Below are 12,564 nucleotides of genomic sequence, written 5' to 3'. Positions count from 1 at the left end.
ACAAAACCTATGTAATGTATTGTCTTGGCTTACCACACAGACACAAAAGCACAAGTTCATAAATCTATCATGGTTATAAATAGTTAAAAGAGTAGGAAACACTATACTTTCAAGACAATACCTGATTGAATGTGATTATGAAGTCCCTTACGCTTATGGCATCCAAAAGACTGTCATTCTTTATCTCTATATTTATCTCTCCATGAGTTACAGAGCCCTCTGATGGCCAGTACTGAAAACATTTTTCCTGTAAAATTGAAACACAATAGTAAATGTTCCTTGCAATATTCTTCTTCTAAGCTGTCGTGCACAGCTTAGAAGGTCATGCACAGCATTTTAAATTTGTTCTACAAAACTTCTGCAGTTAAATGCCTAATCAGTGTCTAGCCTAGACCAGCTATTTCGTAAACTCCTTGCACTATTTAAGATAGTAGTAGTAAGTTAATTCAGCACTTCAGGCTGTTAGAAAACAAGCCAATATACAAAATATAGGTGATAACTATACTGGATTTGGGACAAAGGAAAAAGTAAAACAATTATTAGTGATGCTAATGTATGAAAACACTGGTAGAAGTAAAAATGGGGGATTAATACCCTCCCCCCAAAACTAAAGACAAACAAACCTGAGACTAAGTCCAAAAAACAACTCTTCAGATCAGTCATGTCATTGTGTGAGATACTATACAAAGGTTGCTTGTGCAACCACAATTCATCCCCCTTGTGCACATGTATTATGGTATAGTCTTTAACTACATGATCCCTTACTATTTGTTTCCACAGGACCCTTGCCTCGTTCAATGCACAGGATGGATAGTGCTCAGGGAATAAAAGTTATTCAGTTTTTCTTTTTATCCTTATCATTCAGTGTGACTTCCTGCCTTATTTACTGCATGCTATCCAAACCCTAAACTGAATACATAATTATTCATTTCTTCGGTCTTTTCTAGGGCACTCATCACCATAATATCTGAATGGCTCACAAATATTAATGAATTTCATACCACATCTCCCCTGTGAGATAACAAAACATTATTTGCCTCATTTTACAGATGGAGAAAACTGAGACAAAAAAAACTTGCCAGTGGCACACAGTGAATCAGTGACAGAGCTAGGATGCAGAAATTTCTGGCTCCCAGCCCTGAACAGATTCCTCCAGACCACACAAGAAGTTTTGAGCATCCACATCAAGTATATACTTCATGTGCAGTTGTAAGTGCTCCACACTTTTGCAAAACAGGCCCAGGTATGTCAAGTTCGACAACCAGAAAATGAGGAACACACAACTAGTAGCCACCTGCCAAAATTGTGGTTTAAATTACTTGCTCAGCATTGCATTGGAAAACTATGGCAGAGGCAGGGATAGCAGTGAGTTCTCCTCTGTGGCATTCACCTGCCTTAACTACAAGAGCATCCTTTTTCTTCCTGCAGTCTCCTGCCTTGTTTGCTACACACCTTCCAATTTTGTACAGCAAACAAGGTAGAGAGCCTACAAACAGCCTCATTCACTACATAACCCTGAGCACCCTTGTCCTGAAACAGGCAGGAGTCCATTTGAAACTACATGGTTTTATTATGTGATCATGTAATTAAATGCATATGTACAAGAGGACCAAATTTAAAGCTTGCACAGACAATTGTAATTCTTGCATTAGCTAACTTTGTTCTTGACTTTGCAAACTAAATAACATTCTTTTAATTTTTATATGTAGTTTCCTAGGCGTTTTTAAAAAGTAAAAAGGTAAAACCAAATTTTATTATGTTACTACTGTAACAAATGCCCCATTATGCACCATCCTCAGGGTTTGAACCCTGAACCTTCAGCACTGCAGCACAGCTTGTACTACAGGACTCACTTCATTAGCTGATCAAAAGAAAAGGGTGTTATCCTAGAGGGGGAAGAGCCACTAGAGTAAGGATTCAGGGTGACTAGGTGGAACCTGGCTCAGTTCTCGTCTCCCTCAATGAGGTGGGGGGAGCTGCTGCCCACATGGTCTCCAACAGGGATGGGTGGATGAGCCTTTGGGTCCATTTACTGGTGGGATGGGGAGAGGATTTGTCAGGGAAGCCTGGCCCAACTCTCCCCACAATCCACTACAGCTGTATGGCAGCAGCCAGAATGTATACTTCTGGAGTTCCTATTATAGTGTCTATCTTAACTTTAGTAAGGCTTTTGATACTGTCTCGCATGACCCTCTCAACAAACTAGGGAAATACAACCTAGTGGCAATGTTCCAAAGCATATATATCTCAGCTAAACCTGAGTGGAATTTCATGAGACAAAGAAAAGGCACTTCTCTAGCCCAAGGTCTTTCCCCCTGCCATATTTTAAAAGCCTGCTGCAAACAGTGGAAGAGTTATCACTTCTCTAAAAAAGGCAGCCAGAATATTTTATAATGAAGTGTTATGCAACCTAAATATAAGGGTGTGATGAAGTAGAGAATTTTCTTAATGTTTTGTATGAATATCATATGTGCCTCAGTTTCCCCTATGTGCTGCATGTTTAATCAGGTGGTGGGGAAGAGTGTTTATTGTTGCAGAGGACCAGGTGTGACACTGCCTAGCAGCCTGGACCCCAGACAACAGCCTGGACACTTTGGAACTTAGCAACTGGTGATCCAAAGGCCCTCCCTAAGTTGGAAGCCAGCTGGTTTTGGCCAGTGGGAGAACAAAGGGCTGAAGAGAGCGAGCTCAGGTGATCTGTTTGCCCAGGAAAGAAGACAAAGGAGGGGCTTCTGGGAAGGTGATATAGTGTGGTCAGCAGGAAGGAGGATCGATTCTGGACTGGGGACAAAGAGAGGTCTGAGCCAACTTGGACTGGGGACAGACCCAGTTGGACTATGCTGTAACTTTCTATTCTTGAGGCTATCACAGAATCACCAGGGACGTACAGAGCCAAGAAAGAGCACCGGACCGGTGATTCCAGGGCATAAGGTCACTACCGGCACTACATATAACAACAACAAAAGTTTGTGCAATTCATTTTCGTGAATTTTTAGTCCCCTGAATAAGACATTATATTACACTTGATGTCTATGAATGTAGCTGTAAATTAAATGGACAAAATCTAGCGTGCACACGCCCTTTGCTTTTACCTGTAGGATGGTGAGCCCAGTGGGGCAATGGGCACAGAATAATCAATGCTGGGAGATTCAAGGCAGGGAAGGAAAAAGGATGTATTAACAGAAAGATCTTGGACCTTATAATTACAAACTTTGCACAACTGAATCATACCTGCTCCCTTTCTTGAACTTCTGTAAGCATAACAATCGTGTGACATTTCCACTCCCACACCATTCGCCAGAAGTCTTCCACTGTATGAGGAAGTGGTCCTTGGGTTGCAATGAAATAATCCTTCTGGCGATAGCCCTTCACAGAAAGATAGAAGATAGCTCATCACTGATACAGTTTTGAATACAGCAACTTTTCTTTTTCATATTTTAAATTCTGACCCACTCTTATCAGTATCTCCTAGTTATCTAGAAATACTGCATCATCATTTATTCTGAAGCCTGCGTAACATTTATTAATACTTAGGGCCAGATTCTGTCACCTTCACTCATGTTAGTACTCCACAACTAGTCAGACTGATTTCAGTGAGGTTACTTTCAGAGTAAGATATTATTCACCATGAGTAAATGTGACAGAATCAAGCCCTAAATCACTATTTTTCAAACTTTTGTGTTGGTGACCCCTTTCATGCAGCAAGCCTCTGAGCATGACCTCCCCCCTTATAAATTAAAAATGGGGGAGTTTAATTTAATTTAATGGGAGCTTGGGGCTGTCAGCCCAACGGAACTGACAGTTCACTACCCCCATGTAACCACCTTGTGACCCCCTGAGGGTTCCTGCCCTAAATAATTTGCTTTTCTAAAGATAATATAAGAACAATTTTAGTCAAACTGTATGCAACAAAACAAACCATTCTGTCAGCAAGAGAATTATACGCTATTTTGTCAAACAGAAACTTTCTGCATGGGCAAATATAGATTAAATGGTACATAGAAACACATGTTCCAGTTTTCTTGTTGGAGTTTTCCATATGCAATACATTGTTTAGTTTGGTTGTAAAAATTGTTTTCACAGCTAAAAAGCACTCAGGTTAAAACAGTCTTGGAGAAAAGTCCAAAGCCTGAATGCAGAAGCAAATATACAAATATGAAAAAGCCTTAGAAAACATAGAAATTCTTTGTTATGCATATTTGCATATTATTAGCTGTATTTTAAGTAGTGATGACAGAACCCTATTATGGTACTTTATGTTCATTTCATTTTAAGCTGATCTTGTACAGTTATAGCCAAAATCTCAAAGGGGCTTCAAAACAGCTCCAAATTTGTGCCCGTGATCTCACACAATCATTATCACCAGCAAAAATCCAAATTAAGGTATTATTAAAATTAATAATCACACATTTGATATAAATAAATAGACATTTTAGTTACTTTCTTCATGATCCCTGGAAAGTGGGAAACCTTAGAATCTATTTTTTAGATATGAGTGAAAAAATATAAAAATATCTTAAAATTACACAACTTTGAAAAACTATGCTTAAAATAGTTTAAACTAATACTGCATAAGCATTATGACAAAAACTTTCTGAAATCATTAAATGGCTTTTTGCCTTGGCAAGTTAATGTTGCTAGCACTGCAGAATGACTTACCAGATTTGTAGTTACATCTGGAAAACAATATCTTAAGACAGGCGGTTAGTACCCCTGGGTAGGATAACTTTTTTACCTCACTGTACATACTACTCATGACGAATTTGGAAGCTAACTATATGTGAAGTATATTAAAATGTATAAGGAAATAAAAACTCCCTTCAATTCTAAGACCGCACTCACCTCTCCCTCCTCAACCCCCACCCCCAAAAGACCCTACTGCTTTCTTAATAAATGCTCATTTGCTTTTATTTTAGAAAAAGAGCATCTGTGTTTGAAAAAGAAAGTAGAGCAGGCAAATTTAAATTAGAAATGTGATCAGCTACCTAAGTCATCATTACACAGACCCACCAGTTAGTTTAAATGTACCACTATTTCTAACTCAATTTTAATCATCTTACAACATAACTTTAAGAAATACACCATTAGAAAAAATATTGAAAGGAATAGCGAAGTCAAAGATGAATGAGGATGGAGACTTAATTCCCCTTGTCACTATAGATGCATTCCTCCAAGTTAGGGTGGGTGCACATTGGTGGACAGAGTGGGGAATCGTGCATTTGAATTGCAATGTGGGAAATCACTTGCTGCCTGTACTGTACTGGTTATGTGGATGAATGGAGGACCTAAATCTCTAGAGCTGTCAGTTCGACACCTTTCAAGAGCATTAAATTAGCTAAAAATGTAATTGTGGAAAAATTGTCAAAAACGTCTCAAATGTTTCATGTGCTTCTGTTGCATTAGCGTTTTAATAGAATTCTCTACATAGCTGGAAGGCAGAGAGAGTCTGCAAAGTAGAATAATCCTCTGTCAGAATGCCAAGTTAACATAGGCTGTTTCATGCTGCTAGTGAATATATCTAGAAGGTGGTAAAATAAAGCAGATATTGATATTCAGGAAGGACTACGATTAATTTTCACTATGAACTCTGTTTAAACTAGCAAGTTGAAATATTCTGTTTCATTATGTGAAATCTATCTAAAAATGTTCTCACACTATTGCCAGGTGGAACTGATGAAATGACACATTTGGGCCTCACCAGAAATATGGAAAAAGCAAATACTCATACTCATGAATATCTTAATGAAAAGCAATTTTTTCATTATTGCTTTTATAGAACCATGTAACTGTGAGGTCACATTTTCAGGATTGGGTTGTTGTTTTTTTCATATAGAGTATACGGAAAATCATGTTTAAAGCAATGTTAAATTGAGTGCTGTTCAAAGATAAAGTTAAAATGGGAGAGCACAGTTCCAAACTGGGCCACCAGGGAAGCTGTTCATTGTAGCTCCCATCTTGAAGACAAGCAGCGCCATTTGTGGAAATACATGTGAAGTGGGAACAGGGATGTTGGCTCTTGAAGGAAAAGTGAGGGAGCAATGTGCAGTGGCTGGGTACAGCTGGGACATCAGAGGGCAGAGCTTTACCCTTTACTGGGTAAACTCTTGGACAGTCAGAGAAGCCCAGTCCAAAAAGGACCAGGACAAAATAAGATAGGGGATAGTTCTGTATAGAGAAGACAGCCCTGCGTAGGGAAGGTAAACATGCAAGAGAAGTGGCTGTGAAAGTTTCATTCATACTGCAACAAAGTTTAGTTCAGCTTCTGAAACGAGTATTTATGTTCCAGTATAATCCTCCCATCTGTCCAGAGTGCAACACTTCCTTCATTTTAAATCACCGAGGACAAGTTTTAACAGGATTTAGCCAAAATGGCTTCAGGGAAAGTGAAGGTTTTAGATTTCCAAATACACATTATTATTTTTATTTCTATTTTTAAACACTTCGGAGGTGCTCAGGTACTATGCAGATAGGGGCCTTGTAAGTACCAGCTGGACAGACAAACTGACCTTCATAACATAAATAGTAGCTTCTTTATTTATTATATTTTTTACGACAGAGACTTAATAATCCATTTGTTTTGCTAGTTTTCAACCCATTATAGTCATTTATATAAAACAAAGCACAAAAATATATTATTCTCCTTCTTAAACTGTATAACATAGGAAAACAAGGTACAGATGATGTGGTCATACCTCATAATAACTGCATGTCTCTCTCACAGATACTTTAACACCAATTTAAAACACCAAGTCCCAATATACAAATTTCAACCTACTTCACAGAGAAGACTGATTGGATCTGAGGCACCATCCCTGGAGCAAGGGCAGCACCGTCAATGTATTTTCCCTCCTGTTCTGTCCTGGTGGTTGAGGTGGCCAATGAACGGGATCACCAAGGGCAGCAAGATTCTATGCCTAAGGCAAAGGACCCTAAGGAATTGGACCTCTTTGGGTGGAAGGCATACTTGTCAGGGGGCCTTCAACTTTGTGTAGCAAGCCAGCGAGCCCTGCTGGGGTGCTATGACTTTAATATGTGGGATTTGTTGACTAAATTCAAGGAGCTGCTCCCCCAAGGTTCCAGAGAGGAGTTTTCCTCCCTAATTGAAGAAGGAAGCACCATGGCTGGGGCCTCCCCGCAGACAGCTGCTGACTCTGCGGCCAGATCAATGTCGACCATGGTTACAATGCATAGGAGCTCTTGGCTGCAGTCCTTGGGGCTCCCTCAGGAAATGCAACAGACCACCCAGGACCTCCCTTTCAAGAGATCCTCCTTTTCTCAAAAAAGACAGATTATAGGCTGCACGACCTTAAGGATTCCAAGGTAATCTTGAAATCCCTGGGACTTAATGTACCAGCAAGTTCAAGGAAGCAGTATAAGCCGCAGCAGATGAGCCGTTATTTCCCTTAGACTGCCAGGCAGGACCAATGGAGGAGAAGGAGCAGGGGAAGGAGGAGAAGGAGCCCCAACTTCCTCATCAGGCCCTACGCAGTCAGCTCCCAGGCACCCCAGGTCGTCAAAGCACTCATTTTGACAAGACACTCGAGGTTGACATCACAATCCCCTCTGCATTGGATCCATCTACCCCCTTTTTTCCAACCGTCTTTCCTATTTCCTGGATGCCTGGACCCATACCACCTCAGACCTCTGGGTTCTCATTACGACAGAGCTAGGTTACACCAACTAATTCCTGTCCACCCCAGCTTCTCATTCCCCCTCCACATTCCTTTTCAGAGACCCTTCTCACAAGCTCCTGTTGGAGCAAGACGTCCAATTCCTCCTTCACATGGGAGCCATGGAGGAGGTTCACTTTCACTTTATAGGAAAGGGGTTCTATTTCCATGACTTCCTAATTTCGAAAGCCAACGGGAGCCTCACACCCATTCTAGACCTGCAACGTCTCAACTGATATCGCAAGAACCCGACGTTCTGCATGGTTTCCTTGGCGTCCATCATTCCCTCACTGGATCCCGAGAGTTGGTATGCCACCCTTGATCTAAAGGATGCTTACTTCACATTTCCATCTTTCCTAAGGTTTGTAGTGAACCAAGGTCACTACCAGTTCGTGGTTCTCCCATTCAGCCTGTCAGTCACCCTGTGTATTTTCACAAAGTGCATGGCAGTAGTAGTAGCCTTCCTCAGCAAAAAAGGGATACCACGTATTCCCATACCTTGATGACTGGCTGGTCAAGGGCCAGTCCAGAGCTCAAGTGGAAGCAAACACCTGTCTCATTCAATCAACCTTCAATGCACTGGGCCTTCTGTTAAATGTCCAGAACTCCATCTTGATCCTGATTCAAGGGATAGAGTTCACCAGGGCAGTGCTCAACTTGGTGTAAGCAAGGGCACTACTGCCGAACGACCAGTTCCTCTTGATTGCATCCCTGATAAGATCTCTCCAAGGTCATCGGATCAGGATTGCGAGAAAGTGACAGAGTTTCCTGGTCACACGGTATCATGCACATATGTAGTGCAACATGTGAGGCTACTACTCAGACCTCTGCAAGCCTAGCTACCTACGGTCTACTCCCCATCTCGCCATCACCCGGACTCAGTGGTCATGGTTCTGGCCCAGGTGCTCAACTCACTCACATGGTATGCGGAGGGGTAACCTTCTCAAAACCCCAGCCATCCTTATCTCTGATATGCGATGCATCGGTCCTTGGTAGGGGAACCCACCTAGGGTCCATCAGAACTCAAGGTCTTTGGACTCAGGAAGAGCTTTCCCTGCACATCAATGTCAGGGAGCTCAGGGCAGTAGGTCTAGCTTGCCAGGTGTTTCTACCTCACTTGATGTGCAAATCCATTTTTGATCCTCAAGGACAATATGACAGCTATGTTCTACATAAACAGGCAGGGCAGGGCACATTCTTCCCCCATGTCAGGAAGCAATCTGCCTGTGGGAGCTCTGCATTGATCACTCCATCAATCTAGAGGCATCTTACCTTCCTGGGACTCAGAACCAGTTAGCAGATCATCTCTTTCTCCTTTCACCATGAGTGGTTTCTCTGTCCAGACATTGTGAGGGACATCTTCCAATAGTGGGGGATTCCCCTCATAGACCAGTTCACCACCCAAACCAACAGGAAATGCCACCAGTTCTGCTCCCTGAGAAGTCACAGCCCAAGGTCTCTCGCAGAAGCATTCCTGTTACCGTGGATAAGGCACCTGTACTACACATTTCCTCCTTTGCTGCTTATTCACAAGGTTCTGATGAAGATCAAATGGGACCGAGCACAGGTCATCGTCATAGCCCCAGTATGGTGCAGGCAACACTGGTTCTCCACCCCCCAGGCATGTTGGTGGAGACACCACTACAGCTTCCATTGCACCCAAACCTGATATCCCAGGATCCCAGTTGGCTGCTACACCCAAACCTTGTGTCTCTGACACCCTGGAAGCTCCATGGCTGAATCCGGAGGAGCAAGTTTGCTTGGAGCAAGTCCGTGAGGTCCTAATGGGCAGTAAAAAGCCATCCACCAGAGCTACCTACCTTGCAAAAACGGTTCTCCGTCTGGTATTTCCAACAACAAGTCCTGCCCCTGTAGTCACCCCTACAACTCATTCTAGACCACCTGCTTCTAAGATAACAAGGTCTAGCCCTTTCCTCAGTCAAGGTCCATTTAGCAGCTATCCTGGCCTTCCATCCCAAGATCGACAATCGTTCTGCCTTTTCACACAACATGGTTGTCCGGTTTCTCAAAGGTCTAGCAATGGTGTACCTCCAGGTAAGGGATTCCACCCTTACATGGGACCTAAACCTTGTCCTGTCAAAACTCACCGGACCCTTGCTGTTACACCTCTCCTGAAAAGTAGCCTTCCTGGTGGCCATCACTTTAGCCAGGTAGGTTTCGAAGATCCGAGCCCTCACTTTGAAATGCCCATATACAATCTTTTTCAAGGAGAAGGTCCAGTTGCAACCACACTCGTCATTCCTTTCAAAATCTGTCTCGTAATTCAACTGCAGTCAAGCCAGTGTTCTACCCTAAGCCACATGCGAATAGAGAGCGACAATGCTTCCACTCGTTGGACGTTCGTTGTGGCTTGGCTTTCTACATACAAATAACCAAACCATTCTGCAGATCCACTCAGCTGTTCATAGCAATAGCGGAAAGAATGAAAGGTCTCTCCCCATTTCTGCAGAGAGAATCTCGTCGTGGATTATTTCACGTATCAGGGCACGTTATGATCTCCCGAACATCTCACCCCGGCTAACCTAACAGCTCACTCTATGAGGTCTAAAGCCTTTTCTGCTGCTTTTTTGGCACAAGTTTCAATTCAGGACATCTGCAGTGCGGCAACTTGGTCATCAGTTCACCCATTCACAACACACTATGCCATTACACAATAGGCCAGAGATGATGCCAGCTTCGGCTGGGCTGTGTTATAGTCAGCCAGTCCTTAATTTCCGAACCCACCTCCAGTACAACTGCTTGTGAGTCATATACATTAGAATGGACATATACAAGCATGGGTACTAACCTTTCTGTAATTGTCGTTCTTCGAGATGAGTTGCACATGTCCATTCCAAAACCCACCCTCCAGCCCCTCTCTTAGAGGTGGTTGGCAAGAAGAAACTGAAGGGGAGAGGGGTTGGCAGGGCCCTTTATACTGACGCTATGAGTGTGCGACACCAGGGGGTGCTAGAGTCGACCCAATGGATACCACTAGGGGAAAAAATTCTGGCAACTGTGCTCGAGTATATTGGAATGGACATGTGCAACGTATCTCGAAGAACAATTACAGAAAGATTAGTAACCGTTTTGTTGGGGGGATGGCACTGAAATGGTACAGTCATCCATTTCCTTAGTGCCCTGGACAAAGGCCAAATTCTTTTGGTGATTTATTTATATCTGTAAACTATCTTCAGTACTGCTGATATGACTGCAAGCCACAGTAGGAGTAGATACAATTGCTTTAGAGAGGTTCCACTCACTCCTTTCAGAGCATTCCCAGAATTTGATGCTGAGTGGCTGCTCCTTCTTCCCTGGGGTTCTCAGTTATGGAGTCCTGCTGGGCTCATTCCGTCACCTCTTTTGTCTATGTGAAGCACTGAGATGACTGTGCAGCAATACGGCTATAGTGCCATCAATAGTCCAACAACAATCAACTCTATGGCCAACATTTTTTAAATTTGGGTACCTAAAGTTAGGCACTCAAGTCTAAGTATAGGCAACTAGTTAAAAGTTGCCTGGACTTGTAAAGGTGCTGTGTATCTGCAGTTCACAATGAAGTGAGAAAGGGGGAAGCATTCGGAGGATCTGTAAAAGCCTGAGTGACCGATTCTATGTGACTTACACTGGTGAAAATCAGGAGGGGCTACACTGACGTTAGTGGAGTTAAGCCAGTGTAAAAACAATGTAGGAGAAGAATCAGGTCCCATAACTGCTCCTTTCACTGAGGTTATCTGTCCACCTATTCCCAAGGTGATTCACAATCTTGGGGGAGGGAGGGTGTCTTGCTCCTAAACACATAGGTTGCATCCATGGCGAGAAATGCTGATGTGCATCTGTGAGCAGGCAAAGGATTGTGTTCTTTCTTCTCAGATGCTAGCTTTATTTTGGTCATCCACATCTTTGTAACCTCTAGGCTGGATTATTATTAGGGAGGAGGGATAGCTCAGTGGTTTGAGCATTGGCCTGCTAAACCCAGAGTTGTGAGTTCAGTCCTTGAGGGGGCCACTTAGGGATCTGGGGCTAAAATCAGTACTTGATCCTGCTAGTGAAGGCAGGGGGCTGGACTTAATGACCTTTCGGGGTCCCTTCCAGTTCTATGAGATAGGTATCTCTCCATATATTATTATAACACGCTCTACCTATGTGGAACTAACTTTGAAGACCACTTGGATGTTTCTGTTAGTGAAGAATGAAGTTCCCTGCCCTCTGACTGGGGCTAAATGACGAGAGCAATTACACCTGTCCTCTGCTCTCTGTACTATCTGCCAATCCACTTCTGAGTGAAATTCAAGGTTTTGGCTACCAAACACATAGGCCCGAATGGCCCAAGTTACTCAGGAGACTAGCTTTCTCCCTAACTCATCCACAATGCCTGTGTTAGTTGTGAACACTTAAGCTATCAGTTCCAAGAGTGAAGCTTACAGGAATTGAAGACAAGGTATTTTAGTAGAAGGCCCTTGCGTCTAGAATTTGCTTCTGTCAGAAATACATCTAAGCCTCAAACTAGCCAATTTTCATAGATTAAGCTCAGAAGAGACTTATGTTCATTTAGTCTGATCTCCTGCTTAACACAAGCCATAGAATTTCATCCACTAATTCCCGCATCAAGCCCATAAATTCTAGCTAAGCTAGAGAATGTCGTTTAGAAGGACAGCCAACATTTTAGAACATTCCACAAAACACACCTGTTTTTTTAGGCTGTCTACTAACTTTGCACCCTTGAGCCTGATTCATTCAGTGGTGCCGAGTCCAGCTGCTAGAAAAATCAATATAAGGCCTTCCATTTTTGTGCATAGAGCAAGCAAGTGCAGCACTAGAACTATATGGGACTGGCTGGGGATGCAATATAGTGAGGATTTTGGGGGAATGTGCTACTCCTATGACACTCCAA

At 42.8% G+C, this 12,564-nt stretch overlaps 1 protein-coding gene across 2 annotated transcripts in view; it reads right to left on the bottom strand.

Annotated features, from left to right (window-relative positions):
- The window catches only part of PTPRE (protein tyrosine phosphatase receptor type E), an 87,086-nt gene that overhangs the window by 15,758 nt on the left and 58,764 nt on the right, over positions 1–12,564 (bottom strand). For both annotated transcript variants that reach the window (XM_065407196.1, XM_065407198.1), the window contains 2 exons: positions 3,232–3,366; positions 122–247 (listed from right to left, as the gene is read on the bottom strand). In XM_065407196.1, the coding sequence (XP_065263268.1) occupies positions 122–247; positions 3,232–3,366 (261 nt within the window). The remainder of the gene's footprint in view (positions 1–121; positions 248–3,231; positions 3,367–12,564) is intronic.

This window comes from Emys orbicularis, chromosome 7, assembly GCF_028017835.1.
Source record: "Emys orbicularis isolate rEmyOrb1 chromosome 7, rEmyOrb1.hap1, whole genome shotgun sequence".
Classification (NCBI taxonomy): Eukaryota; Metazoa; Chordata; order Testudines; family Emydidae; genus Emys; species Emys orbicularis.
This window is presented reverse-complemented; position numbering and strand designations above follow the sequence as displayed.